Genomic DNA, 21,676 nt, shown 5'->3' with positions numbered 1-21,676 from the left:
AAGGCAGCCAGCCCATCAGTCTTTCTGTTTCAAAAGGCTAAGGACCCAGACTGCTGCCCTCCAGTTTGCTGATCTATACTGACATCATGGGCGCCCAAACAAAGAGCATTTTGCTTTATAAGGCGTAGGTAAGTGTAAGGTGCCATTACATCACAGACCAGTGTGAGTATCAGCTGTGCTGGAAACAGGGAACATGGCCAAGGAGTAAAGAATTATAAGGGTAAGAATATAGCTTTAGGTTTCGTGGGTGTATAATCTGCACTAGAAGGGATTAAATAATGGACCACACACAGAAGCTGAGAAATTAAAAGGCAAAGTTGATGTAAGATGTTATCAGGTCACTCAGAGAGAACTTGCTGTGCAGTGCCTATTTCTGGATGAACAATAATTTTGCAATTGGTTTCTTTAAAAAAGAAAAAACACCAGATCAGATAATCCTATGTTTTCTGCAAAAGTTATGTAAAGTGTTGGGCATCAGTTGCATGCTAATAATAAATATGGTGCCAACATAAGTGTGAGAGAGAGTGGTGACTAAAGAGCATGGCCTTTGGCATTGTACAGATTTAGGTTTGAATCCCACTCACTTGTTCTAGGGTGAGGGTGGGCAACTCAGTCTCCTCAGGGATCACAATACCCATCTCAGTGTTGTGAGGTTTAAATGAGAGACCCATATAAAATACATGCTTATCCAGATAAGGAAGCACTCAATAGACAAAGCCATTACAACCAGAGGCCCTGCTGATGGTCTCTTTCAGCCAGCTGTTGGCCTAGGGCAGGCCTGAATCCTAATGCTTCCTTACATGATCTAGTCATTATGACCAAAACTTAAAAATCCAAAGGGGCCACAACTCGATTAACCATTTCATTCAAGATTTGGACGGCTGCCTTCTGATTGGGTCCGCTCCTGGCTGCAGTTTGTGCAGAGTTTTCATAAATAGCCTAGAGGACCCCCTAAAGCAGCTTCCCAGATAATCTACAGAAGCCCTCAAGGCCCAGATTTGGATTAGGAAGGGGAAATGAGGAGGCAGCATGCAACACGGCCGAGAAGCGCCCAAGGAGGAGAAACAGAATGAGTGATCCCTCCAACCTCTGAGCTCTGCCCTCTAGCTTCTTTCCAGACGGGTGGAAAGGCTAACGCTGTAAGCCCGGAGCAAGGATGGAGTTGCAAGATTTTAGAGCCCAGGAGCGTGTTTGCAGGAGAACGTTGGGGAAGACCGCTACCTCTCCTTACAAGCTCCTTTTCCTCAGACATCTCCCGGCCAAGGAAAGCCCTAGCCTCCGGAGACTCTTCCAGAAAACGCCAACTCTCTCAAACACTGAAAAGCAGCTCAAACTCAGACCCCACTCTCCCCCGCCACTGGAAGGCCCTGTGCGAGCGTGCGTGCGTGCGTGCGTGTGCGTGTGTGCGCGCGCGCGCATGCACAGGCTGCTGGGATGCCGCCTCTCCCCTCTGAGTCTTCCAGTTTCCCGGCGTGCTTCGGGCCCGCCAAATGGGAGGGGGAGACGCAAGATGGCGGCAGCCGCGAACTCCGGCTCTAACCTCCCGCTGTTCGACTGCCCGACCTGGTGAGTGGCGGGGCGACCAGGACTGGGGTGGCCTGGCCTGGCCTGGCCTGGGCCGGCATGGCAGCTCACTTCTGGCAGTGAGCCGAACGGCTTAGACACCCCGGGTCTGACTGAGGGAGAACTGTCCGTCGGGCCGAGCGGCGTGTGGAGGAGCCTGGAGCCCGGGCCCAGGAACTGAGGAAACTGGGGGCTCTGGGGCGCTCGCGTAGGTAGCCCCTCGGGCAATCAGCTGGTTGCTGGGGCGCTTCGGAGCCTTGGCCCAGAACTTACTCCAACTCCTGACTGAGCGCCTGGTGCTCTTGCGGAGCACCGTACCTGCCCCCCTGCTCTCTGTCCCGAGCGCGCACGAGCTGGCTTCCCGGCCCCAGCCCAGTCTCAGAGCCCCGCATCCCTCTGTCGCTGCTGCATCCCCGGTGCGGTCCTTGTCTGTCTCTCGCAGACTGGGAGCTCCCTGAGGGCAGGGACGGCTCTGACCTACCACTGCGTTCTCAGCGACCAGCGCGAAGACGGGCACAAGTGGGCATCAGCAATTGTTGGAACGAACCCCTCCATCCCTTCGCAAGTTCTTGGGAATAATGGAATAATTTAATTTAGTCTTTGAGTAGGCGATATGAATTGCCTTGCTAGGAGACCCATCGGAGTTAGAGCTATTTCTGCTGTAGCTCATCCCAGTGTGCCGTTTATGGGTTACTCGTCTCTGTCTCCCCTTATATTGAGATCCTCAAGGACAAGGGCTGGCTGATGCATCTTTATATTCCCAGCTCCTAGGCCTGCGCCAGGCACGTAGTAGGAGTTCAGAAAGCATGCTTTGGATGTAAACACTGGCTTTCCCTGCTTCCCGGACAAGATGGGCTGTTGTCCAGTGCACTGTCCTTTCAGCAACTGCCATGGTGCGTTGGGGCAGGATTACGAGAAGACTATGTTGCATCTTCAGTTAGATGGATGGATGCATTTTTTCTACGCAAATATAGGGATTCTGGCAAGATTGTTCTTTCCTCAAACTTCAAAGGAGCAAACAGGAAGAAGTGAATGTGTGGCTATATTCTGGGTCCCTTTGCACTTTTGTAACACTCAGTTGCTTCAGCCTACAAATTCTTTGTTCATTTTAGTTCCTTGCTGCATTGATTTCAGAAGTTGGACCAGAACAGTAAAGTTATAGTTAGACTGTTTGAGACCACCTACCGTTTCTTCAGTCTGGTATGCACCAGGCACTGTGTTAGTGGCTTTGACATATGTGTATCCCCGTTGAGTGGTGTGGTTATAGGAGTATAGAGAAAAGTTCCTTTAAACAAGCCGTTGTAGAAAGACCTGTTCAAGGGTAACAAATATCTCTTGTATTTCTTGGTACTTGGTTTCGTGGGCATGATTTTGAATTACGCTAGCTCCCTAATTATGTACCTTTTATTTGGTCTCAGAGCTCAGGACAACACCCTCTCCATATTTTGTGATGAGACTAATCTTGATTAGCCCAAAACACCAACTGATTTATGCTGCCTTCATATGGTATTAGTGGTCGTGGCAAATCTTAAATTCAAACTCCGAGTGACCAGACTACCCCAGCTATAGTACTTGCACTCTCTATGCTGCTTTCTTTCCGAGGTAGATAGCCAGTGTTAAAATATAGGTTTCTTTGGTGCTGCTCTAAATACGGATTCACTAAATTCTGTTTTAGAGCAATTGAATCACTGGGGAAGTAAGTGTCAAATGTAGAGAGGAGCTGTAATAACAGTGAAGTAGATGACATTTCTGCTTGAACATGAACTAATTATAGGATGGTGGGAGAGCTGCAATGTTGAATGGGACAATAATTGTAAATGGCATTTATGGACTCATCCTGAAAATGCTTTTTTCACTCTTATTTTTCAGGGCAGGTAAACCCCCACCTGGTTTACATCTGGATGTAGTCAAAGGAGACAAACTAATTGAGGTATGGAGATATGTGTCTTTCCCTTTTTCCCCACCACAGTGAAGATTTTTCCAGTGACTCACTTTTCCACCCCCTCTCCTGTGCTTTGTTTTCCAGCAATGCTACTTTTGTTCATCCTGACTTTTTTTTTCTATTAAAAGGACACAGTGATATAACACATTCAAACCTCATATCTCCCACAGACACTCAGTTTTTTGTGACTTCCCTCACCTCCCAAATTAAGGGTTTTAATAGATCATGGGCCTGTGGGCCCCAGTCAAGTTGGAAGCCCTATGACTGGGTGAATTCCCTCTCTCTGAGTACATGGAGTTGTGTGGAAGGTCCACCAAATGCAATAAGCGAAGGAGAAAGTGAATGATTTAGATTGAGTTTAAGTTGCTTTTATGAGATTCAGGCCCAAGCCCTTCAAAGATGATCAACTAAGATGCTTGCTCAAAGGAAAGAATGGAATGGTGATGAAATTCATTCGTTCATTCAAAACATGGGTTGAGTGCTTACTGTGTGCCAATCATTGTGCTCAGCATAGGATCTACAACAGTGAACAAAACAAACGTGGTTCCTGTCCTTAAAGAAATCACATGGTAGGAAAGATACAATCACACACAAAAATTACATAGTTATAATTGGAGTTAAGTACTGTAAAGTTTAGCAGAATTCCAGCTTTTATACAAGTCTCTAGAATGAACACCACATAGAACTTCAAGAGAATGTGAATTTTGATTAGCTATTAGGTTATGTAAGGTTTTTAAAAAATCCTTATGGTACCATTTATTTACCAAGAAATGGAGATTAAGCCCACTATGACTGGAGTTGTGAGTCTCTGTGTCTTAGACCAATTTTTGGTTTTCTCGCTCAGAATTTAGTTTCAAGGCCCCATTATTGAGTGCAGTTGGGCTTTTTTGGTGTATATAGTAAAAACATTGCATTCTGTGGTTGAAAAGCTGTGTGTGATATCTCCTGAAAGCTGTGTTATAAATACGTTGTTATCACTTCCAGGATGTTGTAGAGATATTCGGGTATTTTGTAAAGTGTTAAGGCATGAGTTGTGATGAATTCTGTTATAAATTCATCATACCCTTTGCCAGTCACTTAGAGCCCCTTTGTCACGGGTTCTCCCTTCTTAAAGGTCACAAAACATCAAAATTATTCAAGGAAATAACTTAGCTAAAATGTCTGTAAAAGCTTTTTCATGGAGGCTGTTCAACAGATAGAAAATATTGTTGCTGAATACCATGAAGCTTTGAAGACTTGTAGGAATCTATTTTGTTACTAGAATTTAGTAAATCTTTAGTTTGCAACAGAAAGAAACAGACAGGGAGGCCTACCCTTAATGATACTATCATACTCTTTTGTGAAATAACATATTTTCAAAGTACTCTAACTTGTCAGACGCCTCTCTGACTATGGTTTCCGTTAACTGATAATGTTCTCTGTCTTTCATTGCACTTAGGTGTGCTGAGTTGCCACGTGATTGTCAAGTTATAATCCTTAGACATCACTGTATTGCTTCTGAGAGGAATAGACCTGAGATCTGCTTATTTTTAAGGATTTAGGCAGCACTTGATACTAACCGAGCTATCTATATCCTAGCCTTGTGTCAAAGGCTTGTGATGTATTGTGATAGCTGGGTTTAAGAAGTGCAATATTAAAACAAAAGCCATGAGTCTTTTAAGCCCAGTGTGTAAAGACACACTCTGAGTTATAACTCAGAGGCACAAGTGGACAATGATACCAGCCATAGCTAGTCAAGAAATTGTGGTTGTAGTGACTGTTGAAAGATCAGTGCATCATTTCATTCACTTGGACAAAAGAGGCACATTGTCCAAGAATTAACACAATTGCTTTATTTTAAGACATACTACTTTTCCCCTATGTTTTAATGTTTCTGTGATTGAGATGCCTTTATATTAATATAAATATAATGTATATATTTGATTTGGAGGCCCTTTCTCTTTTTTTTCCCCTTCTAAACACCTAAGTTTCTGGTATGTCTTTGGCACCTTAGAATCATAGAAATTTGGTCATGGTTATATTATAACCCAGGAGCTGGTGGTCTTTATACTGTTTCCTTGAGACCAGCCTATGAACACTGTGGTTAGCAAATTTAAGTTTATCAGGGCATGATCTGTGTGCATATAAATATGAATGAGAAATGCCATGAGCTTCAACCTGCATAGGTCCACTTGTCCTCGGTATTGGTGATTGGTTCCAGGACTCCCAACGGATACCAGAATCTGCAGGTGCTTAAGTCCCTTATATAAAACTTCACAGTATTTGCATATAACCTATGCACATCCTCCTGTATACTGTAAATCATCTCTAGATTACTTTTATTTTTTTTTTGAGGAAGATTAGCCCTGAGCTGACCACTGCCAATCCTCCTCTTTTTGCTGAGGAAGACAGGCCCTGAGCTAACATCCATGCCCGTCTTCCTCTACTTTATATGTGGGACACCACTGCCAAGTGGTAACATGTCCACACCTGGGATCCGAAGTGGCGAACCCCGGGCCACCGAGAAGCGGAACATGCGAACTTAACCGCCGCGCCACCGGGCCAGCCCCTAGATTACTTATAATACCTAATATAATGTAAATAGTTGTTATACCGTATTGTTTAGGGAGTAATGACAGAAAAGAAGTCTGTACATGTTCGGTACGTAAGCAACCATTGTAGGCCTTACAATATGAGGTTGGTTGAATCTGCGGATATGGAGGGCCTGCTATATTACATAGAGAGAACAAGATGTTGAAATTTCAGGGCTCTGTCAATTCTAATTCAATGTCTATTTTTTAGCCAATTCTTAAATCTTGGTTCTGAGCAGTCATGGGAGTCATTGTCTGATTGAGTCGTCAGGCTGTTAAATCTTGGTGCTCCTTAGCAGTATGGACTTGGGACAAGCTATGCCAGCAGCAGATGGGCACTGCTGGACAGGGTTTTCCAGAGGTTACCCACATAGCTGGACTAGCTTGAACTAATTGAGCCTTAAGGCTAAGCTTGACAGAAACTGGGTAAGTGATTGTTTAAAGAAAAATTAAAGAGTGTGACCTGTAGTACTTGTTCACTCCTTAAAATTTTCCTTGCCATGTTGTGTATTTTTTGATGCAGGTAGAGTGAAGAAAATACATAATATAATGGTTAAAAGAGTGTAGACCCAGACCTTAATTTCTAATCCAGCTTATAAATATCTAGCTGTGTGACTTGAATATGTTAATTTCTTTATGCCTCAATTTTGTCATCTATAAAAATAGGAATAATAGCACCTAACCACCTCACAGAGTGGTTGTGAGGATGAAATGACGTATTGTAAAACTCACAGCACAGTGTGTGGCTCTTAAACGCTCAGCAGTTATTACTGTTATCAGTGCATGAGGTCTGTTTCTGGTTTTGTAAGGCGAACACTAAAGCATAGGGGAAAAGAGTAGCCCACTGTGAGTTCAGTGACACAGCCAGGAATGAAATATAAGCCTCTTGATTCCTAGCCTGGTACCATACTAACTTGACTGTACTTCTCTACTCAGCATTTGCTGTCTTCTCTCAGGGATTTTAAAAGAAGTATAGTGTGAAATGTGAGCTAGAGCTTAATGAGACCTTGTGTTTCAAGAAAAAACATAACGTATCTGAATGAGGGTTATTCTTCAAAGTGGTCAAATTATAGACTTTTAGAACTGGAGGAAGTGTTAGCAAAAATTCATCAGAATCCTTCATCTATGACAGCCCAGTCTACAACCAATCTGTGGCAGAGGCTTTACTGATCTAGGATTAAAAGAAAAATAAGGGTAGTGTAGGGAGTTTTGTGTAAAGCTAAATTCTTCTCAAAGAATGGTCCTTTATCCTTACTCTTCCTGCTTATTTGCTGTTAAAATGACCTTTCTTTTATAAAATGACTATGATGATACTGATCAGTGACAGTTTTTTTAAAAGTCCTCATTTGGGAGAATTAAAAGTTAACAATGCTATGTCAGCCCCTACAGTTTTTTAGTAGCAGTTTGCTGCTCTTTCTGCTGTTATGTTGGGGCATTACAGTTTAATTTTTTGCAGTGCCATAGTAATGGCTAGACACATTTTGGAGCTCTTAGAGTTGTTTCAGATCCATCGCACTGTTGTTTAGAATATTAGCATCGCAAGTCATTCACACCTGAGTTTAAGTCCCAGCCCTGCCACTTAACCAGCTGGGCTGGGCTGCCTTGGGTGAGTGACTTCAGTTCTCTGAATCTATTTTCTTATCTTTAGCAATAGAAGTGATACTTGCTTCACAAAGTTGTTTTGAGGATTAGATGAGATAATACTTAAAATACCTAGCAGTAATAGTCCTTCAATAAATGTTAATTCCCACATCACTCTCCCCTAAACCTGGAGAGTCTTTGCCCTGTGAGGTAGTTCCGTATTTGGGCACAGCAAATACTCATGTAGAGTTAACTCTGAATAATACTTTTTTGTGGCCAAAGTGAAATGGAACAATAAAATTAGATTTAGAGGCTTGTACAATGATGTCTAATGTAATTCCAGTTCCTAAAGAGGGTTCCAAAAATACTTTGGAGCTAGGGCAGCATGATTAGAATATAGATCTAGGTGTTTACACCCCCTTCCTTTCCTAACCAATTTATAATCTTCATTTGAATATATATTTTCTGAAAAGCAGTCTTATTACTTTTTTCTTGTTTTAAGGAAGATTAGCCTTGAGCTAACATCTGCTGCCAATCCTCCTCTTTTTGCTGAGGAAGACGGGCCCTGAGCTGACATCCGTGCCCATCTTCCTCTACTTTATATGTGGGACGCCTACCACAGCATGGCTTGCCAGGAGGTGCCATGTCCGCACCCGGGATCCAAACTGTCGAAACCCAGGCCACCGAAGCAGAACGTGTGCACTTAACCGCTGTGCCACCGGGACAGCCCCCTTATTACTTTATAGACATGCTTTATGTTCTTATTTCCTGCTCGACCTAAAATTAAGATCCTGTGAAATCTTAAATTTCCAATGGACAGAAGACAACCACTCTTACGGGCCACTTTCATGTAATAGAATTAGGAAAAGTTCTTTTCATACTAAGACTAAACATTTGACTACTGTATTTGGGGAGGTTAGTTGCCATTCACCCCCAAAAAATGTTAGTAAATTATGCTGAGTTGTTTATCTTGAAGATAATAGGGAAAATTTTTTTTACCTTGGCAAGGAATTTTATCTACTCAAGGTCCGCTACTTATTTGATTGGAAGAATTTCTGCTAAACTCTGTTGAAACAAGATTTAAGTAATATTTAATTTAATATTTATTTAGAAACTGATTATTGATGAGAAGAAGTATTACTTATTTGGGAGAAACCCTGATTTGTGTGACTTTACCATTGACCACCAGTCTTGCTCTCGGGTCCACGCTGCCTTGGTCTACCACAAGCATCTGAAGAGAGTTTTCCTAATAGACCTCAACAGTAGTAAGTAACTCCCATCCCATCCCCTTTCACACATTCCCTTTTGAGCAGTGTGAAAATGCTCTTTGGGTTCTTCAGTTTCAAAATCATGTTTTATTGCTCATCAAGGAAGAAGTTTATGTTTGGTTTTTAAATCAGCCCTCCTGTGATATCTCCTGTTTTCCTGAAATAATTGATGACTGGAGAGAAAAGAGAGTTTAGGGGAACACTGTCCTGGAGGAGGCAATAAGTATGTATAGAGAATTAAGAAAAACACCCAGGAGCTAGGGACTATGGGAATTCAAGTGGTACTAGGACTGTGGTAAATTGTGGTCCAATTTAAGCAGAAGCCGTGATTAGTTGCATTAATATAGCAGAGCAGTGGTACAGGACATTAAAAAAAAAAAACTTGTTTTGAGCAGAATTAAATTTTTTATAATGGGTTCTTTATCCCAGTTACATTTTGCTTTGACTACTAATAATATCAATTTTTATTCCACGAACACACTCCAACTAATAAAATTTTCAACTTTGCCAAAGATAATCCCAGAAATGCAATTGAGATTTGACTGCATGGGGCCCTGAAGTTTGTTCATTTTTTCCATATATAATTGCAGTGTAAAATGTAAAGGATCCTGCTTCCTGGGCTAATTGTGTTCTACTCCTTTCCCACACCCCCAACACCCCCACCCCCAGCCCCTAATCTGCTTATATAATGGTTTTGGAGAGCCTTGTCTCATAAGTAGTTACTTGCAAATTTGTCTCATCTTTTCTCTCCATCTCATAACATGCAGAATACAGACATGGAAAAATAGTCAGACTCTCCAGTAGGATCTTGGCTTGCCTTGGCATTGATATTGCACCTGTTTTAGTCAACCTCCTTTCCTGTCCTGGAGAAAACCCAAGCGTAATTGCCACCAGGGCCTTTGATCCTTAGACTTGGGGCTGGAGAGGTCAAACCACGGTGATGCCTGTCTCCTGCCTTCTGGGGCATGGCTGTTGCTGGAACCATTCCTGCTGGACCAGAATGGAGCTAAGCCTATCTGGTAGCAGAGAGCAAAGAGAGGTATTTGTTACTTTGGGTAAGAGCAGGTCTGAAGTTGTATAAGAAATCCACTGAAGAGATTCAAGACTCAGTGAAGGGGTTTTCCTTTTTACTGTGACCCATGACATGGGATGCAGAGTGGACCTAGTGTCATTTTCATTTTATAAAGCAAAACTGATGTGCTGGGAGGAGCCACTCTCCTTTCTACAACTCAGGTTGGTTTTTTTTCCTCTCTCTTTCTGATTTGGTTATTCCCAGCGCACGGCACTTTCTTGGGTCACATTCGGTTGGAACCTCACAAGCCTCAGCAAATCCCCATCGATTCCACAGTCTCATTTGGCGCATCCACAAGGGCATACACACTACGTGAGAAGCCTCAGACATTGCCATCGGCTGTGAAAGGAGATGAGAAGATGGGTGGAGAGGATGATGAACTCAAGGGCTTACTGGGGCTTCCAGAGGAGGAAACTGAGCTTGATGTAATTTCATGTCTATGTCATTGTTTTGTCTTTTGGGACTCTGGTTTTTGCAATATGTAGCTGTTCTTTGTAGCTTGAAATTCCAGTGACCTAGCAGCAGGAGGTTTTCTTGAGCCCACTAATGGGCCTTTGCCACTTTGGCAATGTAGTGTGGCCAGCAGTGACACACCTTGGACAGCCACATTGTGTGGGTTTGGTTATGTATGACCGGGGCTAACAAGGTGACTGGTCTCCTGCCAGTAGACCCTCCTGCTTGTCTTGTGCACCGTCACTGGACATTAGAAGCCAAGGCTAGGAGTTAAATTTTTCTAGAGCTACTCTATCCAGTGTGGTAGCTACTAACCACATTTCAAGTAGTCAGTAGTCACTCCAGTGACTACTGTATCGAATAATACAGATAGAGAACATTTCCATCATCTACAAAGTTCAGCTGGACAGCCCTGGCTTAGAGAGACTGAAACTTTCATTCATTTATGTTGCTTTTATTGATATTATTCGAATAGCCCAGGAATCTTCTGGGTAGAACTAGACTTTTGTTCTTATGGTCCTGACTGCACTGAAGGCCATGAATTTTATAGGATTTAATTTGATAAAAGTGCTACAGTTTTCCTTTCCTAGAGGCTGATCCCAGTAGTTTGTGATCTGGCTGTCGTCCTTTGCACGTCTGTCACTGCACTGGTATGACTGGTCTATTCAGGTAGACCGAAGGCAACCATGTCCTTCCCACCCACATGCATTTACTATTCTTGTACACCAAGGCAGTCTTCCAGTCCTTAGGAAGAAAAGCACAATAGAAATCTTACCATTTAGAAGATATTTTGTTCTTAAGAAGTAGCCTCATGGCCAGGGACCTCGCTGACAGTCACTCTTGCCCATTTCTCTGTGAGGCTGCCTCCGTGCTTCCATGTCTGTTAAGTTCAGTATGTTAGGTCCTGTCTGGGTCTTCGTCCTCAGGACATTTGGAATATCTCAAACTGCAATGCAGATTGGAATAAGTCCAGAGGATTGGGAAGAGGCAAACAGCAGTGCTGAGGCCAAGTTAATCATTGAGATGGATGGGAGGTTACGAACAGAAAAGGGGCTATGCGCAGAGATAGGGAGTGACAAGATATTAATGCCAAATGTTAAGTGCAGTGGCAGTGTCCTTAGGACTTTTAAAGGAGAGAGCACCTGGGAAAGAAGCTGTCAATCGTCCTTTCTCATCTCTCTCTTGTTACTTTGAAACAATTCTTGGAGTTCCTCCCAGTCGCATTCCTTTAATTCTCAGCCTGAAGACATGATAGCCTTTCTTTAAAAAAAACCAACAAAAACCCAAAACCTCAACTCAAGGATATATGCCCAGATGACCTGTTCTCAGCTCAAGTCCCTTCACCTCCTTTTGAATATCACGGCTTCACTAGTCAATGAGGATGTTCCACTTTCTGGCAAAGGAGGCTTGTTAATATTAGCAGTGCAGGGATGGTAACGAATCTTTTCTGAATACAAAAGAGAATCTCGTCTGTCTAGGGAGGTCAAGGTTAGCCCTTACTGCCTTCCTACCCTTTATTTAGTAATATATTCTCCTTCAAATTCCCTGTGTACTGACTCCTGTCTTTCCTGTGTGAACCCTGGCTTAGAACCTAACAGAGTTCAACACTGCCCACAATAAGCGGATTTCCACTCTCACCATTGAGGAGGGGAATCTGGACATTCAGAGACCAAAGAGGAAGAGGAAGAACTCACGGGTGACTTTCAGTGAGGATGATGAGATCATCAACCCAGGTGCAGTATCTTGCTAGTTTCCTGTGATGAAAAAGCTGTGGTCTCAGAGAGTAGTGTACACAACCTATAGGTCAGTTGTAATGTTTCTCAACAAGGTTAAGGATAACAGGTGCTATATTAAAGAGAGAGGTTTTTTACAGTTCGTTGGTGGAGTACTGTCAACACTCAAGCATTATCCAGTTGCAGTATTAAAGAAATAGCTAAAGGAAAGGCCTATAGAATTCAGTATACAGAGTAAGGCTGTAATTCTCCTCTGCTGATCCAGTATGTCTGTCATAGTGGAGGTTTTAGTTAAGGTATAGGTGTTCACTGTCTTTACCTCAGAGCAGAATATTATGGTCTTTATGGGGTTCTGAGTGTGATTGGTAATTCTAAGATTGGAGAAGCTTCTACTACCACTATTAACCATGTTGAAGACTTATCTCTCTGTAAGGGAGTAATTTATAGATAGTTTGTATGGAAATGTCAGCAAGATGAGAGCATCAGTTGATGGGAAGGCCACTAAGTTTACCAGTTTGTTCCATCATTCACCATTCATTTAGTGGACTCATGTTATACATATCTTAAGTACTCTGGTAGGTGGATGAGATGGAACTGGGAGGTATAGTTTATATAATGCAGGTGAATTGAGATTCAAAAAACCTTATTGGAAAATAAATGGATGGAAACAGGGATCCCAGACTAACAAGTTGCTCTTATTTCCCGAATTGAAATGCAGTGAGAATAACTTTCAAGTCCTGTGTTTAGGTTCAAAATATCAATTATTTAAATAGAGAAGATCTGCTTCAGTGACAGCTCATGGGAAAAAAAAAGATCGAGGTTTTTTTTTTGTTTTTTTGGGGGGTTTTTTTGAGGAAGATTAGCCCTGAGCTAACTGCTGCCAATCCTCCTCTTTTCGCTGAGGAAGACTGGCCCTGAGCTAATGTCCATGCCCATCTTCCTCTACTGTATATGTGGGTGCCTACCACAGCGTGGCGTGCCAAGCTGTGCCATGTCCGCACCCAGGATCCAAACCGGCAAACCCCAGGCCGCCTAAGTGGAACGTGTGCACTTAACTGCTGCGCCACCAGGCCGGCCCCTAGAGTTTTTAATTAATTGAAAATGCAGTTTGAGTCATCAGGGGGATGTGGAAACTAATCAAGGGCAGTTTAAGATTGCATTAATAGAAGAATAGGGGACAATAACCCCACTAGCCTGTGTTCTGTCCAGAACTCACCCAAATGTGTTACGAAATGCAAGTATAGCCTTAGCCACCAAATGTGTTATGTAGTCCTGTAGGAGGAAGAGACCCACAGCTATGGAAAATGGTACCTTGAATGCTGAGATTGTAGGGGAGCCATCCATAAGGGAGAACAGACTGGAGGAGGCACAGCCACTGTGGTTGGATATTTGCAGGGCTGACCTTAGGGAGGAAGGAGTGGCAAAACCAGAGCCAGTGTGTAGCACATATTTGACTCAGCATAAAAAGCAACAACAAATCCTTCTTATATTTAAAAGAAGAATGTAAAGGAATCAGTGAAAGAAATCATGGCATTCATTGTAGTGACTACATGTTCAGTTTCTGATGGTGTGTGAAATCGAATGAATTACTTCTCAAGTAGTGAACATCCGAGGGAAATGTTCAGGCAGAGGCTGGATGACTGATCTGAGAAGCTTATTTCTGGGTTCCAGAACCTGTTGAATAAGAGTTTCTAGGGGTGGACTTAGAAATGTGTAGCTTTATTTATTTATTTATTTATTTATTTATTTATTTATTTATTATTATCATTATCATTATTTTTTTTTTCCTTTTTCTCCCAAAGCCCCCCGGTACATAGTTGTGTATTTTTAGTTGTGGGTCCTTCTAGTTGTGGCATGTGGGATGCCACCTCAGCATGGCTTGATGAGCAGTGCCGTGTCCGTGCCCAGGATCCGAACCAGCAAAACCCTGGGCCTCTGCAGCAGAGCCCGTGAACCCAACCACTCTGCCACGGGGCCGGCCCCCAAAATGTGTAGCTTCAAACAAGATCTTTGTTGTACCGATGAACAGCCAGCAATTTGGGACTCATTGGACCAGACAATCTTTTAAGTCTCTTTCAGGACTCAAGGTCTGGTCTGCTCTTTTTCTCCTTGAAAATTATTGCCCTAGAGCTTTATTAAGGCAGTGTATTCAGGCAGAGTATAACACAGTGGCTAAGAGCGTGGACCCTGAAATCATAGGGCCCGGGTTTGAAATCCACCTCTCCGTTTAGTAGCTGTGTGACATTGGCCAAGTGACTTAACAGACTACTGGCCTCACAGGATTGGTGGAAAGATTAAATGATTAATATATGTGAAAATACTTCATATCTGTGCTTGGCACTCAGTAAGCCCTTGATGAATGTTAAGCCATTGTCCCCATTATCATCCGCCACTGCTTGTGCCTTTTACCCCTGCACCCTTTCTTATACCAGAAGTAGACCCAGCAGGGAATTTGTTGGTAGACCTTCCAGGAGCAGAGATATCCTGGAATGGGTGTATCCTTTCTCTAGGAGTGGGATAGCTAGAGAATGAGGTGAAGGTGAAAGGCCTGAGCACCATTCAGCCAGCACAGGACAGGGTCCCCCAGAGAGGCTTAGCCCCTCCCCTCTGCAGACCTGTTGCACACATGGGGCGCATCTCCACTGGCCACTCCTGTTGGGCTCCAGTTGTTCTTGTGTTTCATTTAGCTTTCCTTACCAAAGGGATGATTGGAACAGGGCTCCTTTGGGGATGAGAGAAAAGATAAAGGTGCCTTTTTATAGACCTTGTCTCCCTCCTAATGAGCCTGGATATCTTTTCCTCTTTCTTCTTCCATATAGAAGCCATTCATTCATTCATTCATTCATTGAACAAAGATTGGTTGGTAATGTAATATCAGGGTGTATTCTTTAGAGGCATCCTAATATGTGAAAAGCCAGACTTAAAACAAATAAATCAGGAGTTAATTATTCAAATTAAATAGAGAATCTTTGTTTTCCAAAGGGATTCATAAGAGTGTTTCTTTAAATAGCGAGTGCCCTCAGTGCTTTTAAAATAAGACATACAGGGGCCGGCCCCCTGGCTGAGTGGTTAAGTTCGCGCGCTCTGCTTCAGCAGCCCAGATTTTCACTGGTTTGGATCCTGGGCGTGGACATGGCACTGCTCATCAGGCCATGGTGAGGCAGTGTCCCACATGCCACAACTAGAAGGACCCACAACTGAAAATACACAACTATGTACTGGGGGGCTTTGAGGAGAAAAAGGAAAAATAAAATCTTTAAAAATAAGACATACAGTATCTATTAGGGAAACAGTTCCTTTCCTACCACTATATTAGGATAAAAGGGGCTTGGAGTCATTTTTCTAGTAATGAATCTGTGCCTGCCTGTTGCCACACACTCAACCTTCAGTGAGAAAACTCCTGTTCATCCTCAGTGACCAAGCCCAGTTGTCCCTTCTGCTCCAGGAATGCTGTTTTGCAGCTTTCCTGAACCACCTCCATTGTGTTGTACCCTGTCTGGCTTTATACATGTGAACTCCTTAAAGGCAGGACAATGTCTTGCTCTTTATTTTCATGCCTGATGTCCAATAAATGAGGCATGAGAGAGTGACTGACTGCAAGCACGTCCCTTACTTGGTCTTAGCACTTTCTCTCTGCAGAGCGAATGATCCTGGAAGCTTTGTAGGGTACACTAATGTGTGTATAAGCTGTGAAAAGGAAGCTGCTCTCCCCATCTGCCTAGACAGGGGGCTTCAGATCCTTTAGTAAAAGTCTTAATTGTATACAGTTGTTCAGGTCAAAAGGCAAAGTCAAGTTGGAAGTTCTGGGTCTGAATCCTAGTTCTCATATTTGCTAATGGGCCGGCATTAGCAAGATATGTGGTGTGTGACCTCTTGACTTGTCATTGTTTTGTCACTAACGTGGGATTGATAACATCTTCTCTTTTGTTTCTCCCCTCAAAAGAGGGAAGTACATGGAATGAGAAAGAACTTGGTGAAGGCATCCCGGCACAGTGTTCCAGAGCACAGGCCTATTTCTGGCTGCTTGGACTCAAATCCTGGCTCCTCCCCTCTCCAAAGGGGTGACTGAGCCAGTCACTTTACTCCTCCAAGCCTGAGTTTTTTTCTCATCTGTTAAATGTTCATTGTAGTAGTACTTACCTCATAGCCTTGTTGTGAGGATTTAACACAGCACCCAGCACACAGTGAATGCTTGGAGTGTTAGCTGTATTTTACTGTTTTCCTATGAGTTGTTGTGAGTGTTTTGTTCACAGTGAGCCTTATACCCTTAATCCAGCTGCTGGAGTACCAAACTAACTCTTCCCTCATGTCTTTTTGCAGAGGATGTGGATCCCTCAGTTGGTCGCTTCCGGAACATGGTTCAGACTGCAGTGGTCCCAGTCAAGGTAGGAAGCACATCGTGACAGTATTTGAGATACCATACAGTCTGGTTTAAAAACCTGCTCTTTTATGTGTAGGTTAACTGTTAAGTTTGTGCTTAATTTTAAAACACATCCTTTGCTCCTTTCCCGTTTTTCCTCCTGTGGAAATACTTTTACCCCATCTATGTCTAGGGGATCCTAGAGTGCCATAGAAAGGCTGCAGGTGACCAGCCAGCTTGATGGTGCATGTAAATGATGATGCCATGTGAATCTGTAAATTGGCCTCCCAGCAGGATGTAGAGAGGCCCATCTTTCTTTAGGCTTTCCCTTCTAACTCAAAGTAAGCTATTTAGCGAGGAAGAAGTGATGTTGCATTTCTGCATGGCACCTCTGGCTTTTGCCATGCCTTTATTTTGTGAATGAGAATGGCACAGATAGGAAAGCCAGCCCACATCTGGATTAGGTTTAAAGATCAGGTATGTTGAAGAACCAAGAGGTGGAAGTTACAGAGTATTCTCATTGCTCAGCATGTGGATAACTACCTGACAGCCAGAACTGTCCAAAAGAGAGCAAAAGGCCCCTTCAAGCAGTGAGATCCCTATCAATAGAGATAGTCAAGCAATGATCAGAAGGTGCTAGTCAGAGAGGCTATAGAGAGTTTTATTTTAAAATAATCTTTAGATTATATTAGACTAGATTGATAAGATGTGTCAAGTTCCTGGTTAGTCTTTAATTCGAAAAGAGTAGATTGATGAGGGGGATCTTTCATGGACTTTAGTCAACGTGTGAAGAAGTACAAGATGAAACTTTCTGAATAACTCCATAGTATTCAGTCACATTTCCCCTTGAGCTCTTTTCTCTCTTTTTTTCTTCTTCCTTTAGAATATTCAGTTGTTATTAAAGTACAAAACTGGCAGATATTTTTACTTTATGTCAGTTTTATTGTGGTATAATTTACGTACAATAAAGTGCATACATTTAAGTGTACAGTTTGAGTTCTGACAAATGTGTACACCTGGGTAACCACCACTCTCCTCAGTATATAGAAGATTTCCATCACCCCAGAAAGTTCCCTCATGTCCCTTTGCTGTAAGTTCCCTCCCAGCCCCAGGCAACCAGGAGATGGCTTTCAGTCATAGGTTTGTTCCGCTCTCAGATTAATGTTTAAAACTTGGGCACCCAACATGAAGATACTAACTTTTTCTCTTCCCCCACAAAAAGAAGAATTTAAATACCTACTACCACCAATTATCACCTCTGTTTCCTAAAAGGGCATTTTAATACCGGGAAAAGAGAGGGGGCCGGCCCTGTGGCTGAGTGGTTAAGTTCACGCGCTCCACTTTGGCTGCCCAGGGTTTCGCTGGTTCGGATCCTGGGCACCACTCATCAGGCCACACTGAGGCAGCGTCCTTCATAGCACAATCAGAGGCACTCACAGCTAGAATGTACAACTATGTATTGGGGGGATTTGGGGTGAAAAAGCAGGGAAAAAAAAGAAAGAAAGAAAAAGAGAGGGACCCAGGGGTGTGACCTGAGGATAAAGAATAGTTACTTAACCTGGATAAGCTTTACTTTCTGAAAAGCTCTCACACGGTCCTCATTTTTCTCAGTGTGACGTAGGATGTGAACACTGTGGAGCAGTGTTTGGGACGTAGATGACTACTCTTAAGGTCTCTTCAAACCCTGAGATTTCAAGACAGTGAAATAGGTTGTTTGGGAAACAAAAGAAGCTAGAGGTTTAGAGGCCTTCCCCAATTTTTCTAGGGCTGAAATAGAAAAGGCTAACACACACCACTCTCGTGCCTTACCTCTTGTCTCCTCTGCTCCTTGTAAACCACAGAAGAAGCGGGTGGAGGGCCCTGGCTCCCTGGGCCTGGAGGAATCAGGGAGCAGGCGCATACAGAACTTTGCATTCAGCGGAGGACTCTACGGGGGCCTGCCCCCCACGCACAGTGAAGCCGGCTCTCAGCCGCATGGCATCCATGGGACAGCACTCATCGGTGGCTTGCCCATGCCATACCCGAACCTCGCCCCTGATGTGGACTTAACTCCTGTTGTGCCGTCAGCAGTGAACATGAACCCTGCACCAAACCCTGCAGTCTATAACCCCGAAGCTGTCAACGAACCCAAGAAGAAGAAATATGCAAAAGAGGCTTGGCCGGGCAAGAAGCCCACACCTTCCTTACTTATTTGATATTTTTGGTCATGGAGAAGGGTGGGAATTGGGTGGGAATTGGGTGGAAGGGTGATGGGGGAGCTAATGAACTAGGGAGAAAAACTTTCCATGTGTGCAGTATCGTCTTTCAGAATGTCTCTTGGGGTCCTAACCATGTAATATTAAAACTGGGGGTGGGGTTGGAATATCCCATAAAGACCTGTCTTCAGAGCACTTTCAGTGTAGAGAGAGGTTCCATATGTCGTTTTACATAGACTGCCCAGGCTCTTTCCCAGGTCTCTCATTACCTCCTTTTTCTTTCTCTCCCTCCTTCTAGGATCATTTTTATTTAAAGTCACATGCCCTAGGGAGAGACTCTAGGCCTTCAGGTTGAACCTAGAGCTGTGGAGGTGACAGTAGTATTACCAGCCTTGTGGGTCCAGCAGCCTAATTGATATTGACTATCTCTGCAAGTCCCAGAGAGCACAAGAGTTGCCACAGATCCCAGGTTGATCAAAAAGAGGGTTTAGAATTCCTCAGTTAAGCTAGGGTTTAAACTCAGAAATGTTTTCCTGGGTCGGTGGTTTTGAGGTCCAATAGCTAGGCTTTTCTCTTGTCCTTTCTGTTGGAATGAGAACATTTTGATATTCCCTTGTCTGTGACCAATGCCACAGACACAGGTTGATAGTTTTAAACTTACAGTATTGTTTGACTTTACCTATTTTTCTTGTAAAACCTGAGTACTCTGCTTGCCGAGGTTTCTCATTTGACTCCAGAGTACTGTCCTCTACTCTCTAAGGCATTACTTTCCTTATCAAGTGTGTTATGAAGGCAATTTTTTAAGGATATCACCACTTAGAGCAATTCCAATTAAAAAGAAAAAGATTTTACTTTGCAAGTAACTGACGTCTCTAAGAGGAGATGTTTAGATGCTGGTTCGGAGGCCCTTCCCCCCTTGCTGAGAGCTCTTGCTATCCGGAGCTGCATGGCCAGACCTGGCCGACAGACATAGGAGACGAAGGTAGGAAACAGTGATATGAGCTTTGTACAGAGATTTGTACATTTGTGTAATAGGCCTTTTCATGCTTTATGTGTAGCTTTTTACCTGTAACCTTTATTACATTGTAAATTAAACGTAACTTTTGTCATTCGGGTGCAGTCTGTGACTCAGTCGCCATCGCGGATTCCCACTGCCATTGGGAAATGTTTGTCAAAGGTATGGCTGTTGGGTTTGAGAGGTTATGCTCTGTCCCCATTTTATTACCACAAATAAAGATGCCCTCTGATGAATGAGGAAATTCTAATTAGAGATTCCAGTCCCCAGACTGAAGCCTCACCAAGCAAAGTGGGTTAAGAGCTGCCTGCTGCCCTTCATCAGGAGGCAGAACCGCAGCCCTGACGAGGGGGGACTGGGCTTTGGGACACTTGTCCTGAGGTGGGCGTGGTTAAATCTGGTCACCCACTTTCTGGTTACAGCTGCGTGTATTTGAGCTATAGCTCAAGTCGCAGAGGAGCAAAAGGAAGCTATAGTTGAGTACCTTTAGAAGGGATTTCAGCCTCAGTTTGGATTGAGTGGATGTGTCTTGCATGCTAGAACCTCGTACGCAGGAAGTGCACCTTGTGTGTGGTGAGACTTACATAGGTGGCTTTGCGATAAGATGCTAACTAGGCTCCAAAGCCCTTGGCTGAGAGTGTGGACTCTCGGCAGGAGCCCCTGCTGAAGAACAAGGATCCATAAAACCACAGCTATACGAGAAGTTGGCTTCACTGCCAGCTACCGTAAAAACGAGTGTCCCCATCTTATGAGGGTGCCTTCCTCTCCCACTGAAGGGTACTGTCAGCACTGGTTAACAGTCACGCACTGAGCACCTCCCTACCCCGCCAACCATTTACAGCATGTCGCTTAGTTTACATAGCCCTAAGAGGAATCCTGTTTTCATCCCCATTTTACAGATGAGAAAACAGGCTCAAAGGCAAAATAAACTTCCTCATGATCCCCCTGTAGTGAAGTCAGGATTGAAACTCCGGTCTGAATCCAAAGCCTGAGCACAGGTTCACACAGCCTCCAGGATGAGCTAAGGTGAAGGATGTGCTTGGTAAGCTGGAGCCATATCTATTTGTAGCTAGGTGCTTGTTTTGAAGTTAAAATTTTTTTTTTTCTCAAACTGGACAACTGAGGGTATATTAAAGGATTTAGATCTGGTTTAGATAATAAAATCCTTCCTCAGAGAGATTGTGCCATGCATTATTTGGTTTCAGAATTAGAGCTGCAGAGTGAAATTTGCATTGGTGTCTCAAAGAAAGCTCAACAGAATATCCACATCTGCAGAGCTATATCTTCCCCTTCCAGGGCCTGCCGGCGTTAGTGGAAGCAGGACTGACTGAATTTGGTAGTCACGTGACGTAAGGAGGCATGTCTGTGGAAACCTGGCTTAGTTGGCACCATATTTCTGATTGATTCCGATCGTTTTTTAGCACCGCTGACAGATGAGCACTGCAGAGGGGGCTCAGTTGCCTCTTGCCCTTAATGCAGCTCTGGACGATGACCATAGAGACCATGCCCTTCCCTTCACCACAAGGATTGACAAGTGGTTATCACCCAAGTGAGCCTGATGCTGCTGAGGGACACAGCCTCTCCCCAAGGGACCGGGCCCACCCTGGAGGAGAAGCAGCTGTTGGTTTCCCCAGAGTCCTGTGCCCACTAATGGGCCATCTGCTAAGGAGGGACTGGGTGACCCATCCATGTTCCCCTCCCCAGAGCAGGAAAGGGTGGTGAACGCTGTAAAGGACACCTATTGAGAGGAACCAGCCCATTCCCCGGGTGATCCCAGCTCAGGATCAGCTGTTTGGTGACAGCTTGCCTGAAATATGCTCACCATTACCTGCAAATCATAGAATTTTAGAGTCAGAAGGATTTATGAGATCCTGTCTGGATCCTTCATTTTGCTTGTGAGCAACCATGGCAGTGGGGCCTCACT

General features: G+C 43.7%; 1 protein-coding gene and 1 non-coding gene across 3 annotated transcripts; both read left to right on the top strand.

Moving 5' to 3' along the window:
* The first annotated feature begins 1,400 nt into the window (after positions 1-1,400).
* Positions 1,401-19,846, top strand: PPP1R8 (protein phosphatase 1 regulatory subunit 8). 2 transcript variants are annotated; one of them, XM_014853605.3, is made up of 7 exons: positions 1,401-1,566; positions 3,433-3,493; positions 8,768-8,921; positions 10,201-10,421; positions 12,038-12,182; positions 16,503-16,567; positions 18,384-19,846. In XM_014853605.3, the coding sequence occupies exons 1-7, from the start codon at positions 1,418-1,420 to the stop codon at positions 18,735-18,737; spliced, it is 1,149 nt and encodes a 382-aa protein (XP_014709091.2). In that variant the 5' UTR covers positions 1,401-1,417; the 3' UTR covers positions 18,738-19,846. The 2 variants fall into 2 exon arrangements, with proteins under 2 accessions (XP_014709091.2, XP_044626095.1); XM_044770160.2 differs by lacking the exons at positions 8,768-8,921; positions 10,201-10,421; positions 12,038-12,182 and having other exon boundaries at positions 1,429-1,566.
* Positions 5,048-5,213, top strand: LOC123286209 (small Cajal body-specific RNA 1). Its single transcript, XR_006528478.1, has one exon. It is a non-coding gene; the product is annotated as a small Cajal body-specific RNA 1 (non-coding RNA).
* Positions 19,847-21,676: the final 1,830 nt, after the last annotated feature.

This window comes from Equus asinus, chromosome 5 (assembly GCF_041296235.1).
Source record: "Equus asinus isolate D_3611 breed Donkey chromosome 5, EquAss-T2T_v2, whole genome shotgun sequence".
NCBI classification, from domain to species: Eukaryota; Metazoa; Chordata; class Mammalia; order Perissodactyla; family Equidae; genus Equus; species Equus asinus.
The sequence above is the reverse complement of the archived record's forward strand: the minus strand, read 5'-3'. Positions and strand labels throughout refer to the sequence as shown.

What these genes read in the sequence shown, in the direction of transcription:
- PPP1R8 (XM_014853605.3), top strand. Translation starts at nt 1,418, where the DNA reads ATGCACAGGCTGCTGGGATGCCGCCTCTCCCCTCTGAGTCTTCCAGTT. An exon ending in AAGGAGACAAACTAATTGAG is followed by an intron (nt 3,494 to 8,767) that starts GTATGGAGATAT and finishes ATATTTATTTAG; the next exon opens with AAACTGATTATTGATGAGAA. An exon ending in TGATGAGATCATCAACCCAG is followed by an intron (nt 12,183 to 16,502) that starts GTGCAGTATCTT and finishes GTCTTTTTGCAG; the next exon opens with AGGATGTGGATCCCTCAGTT.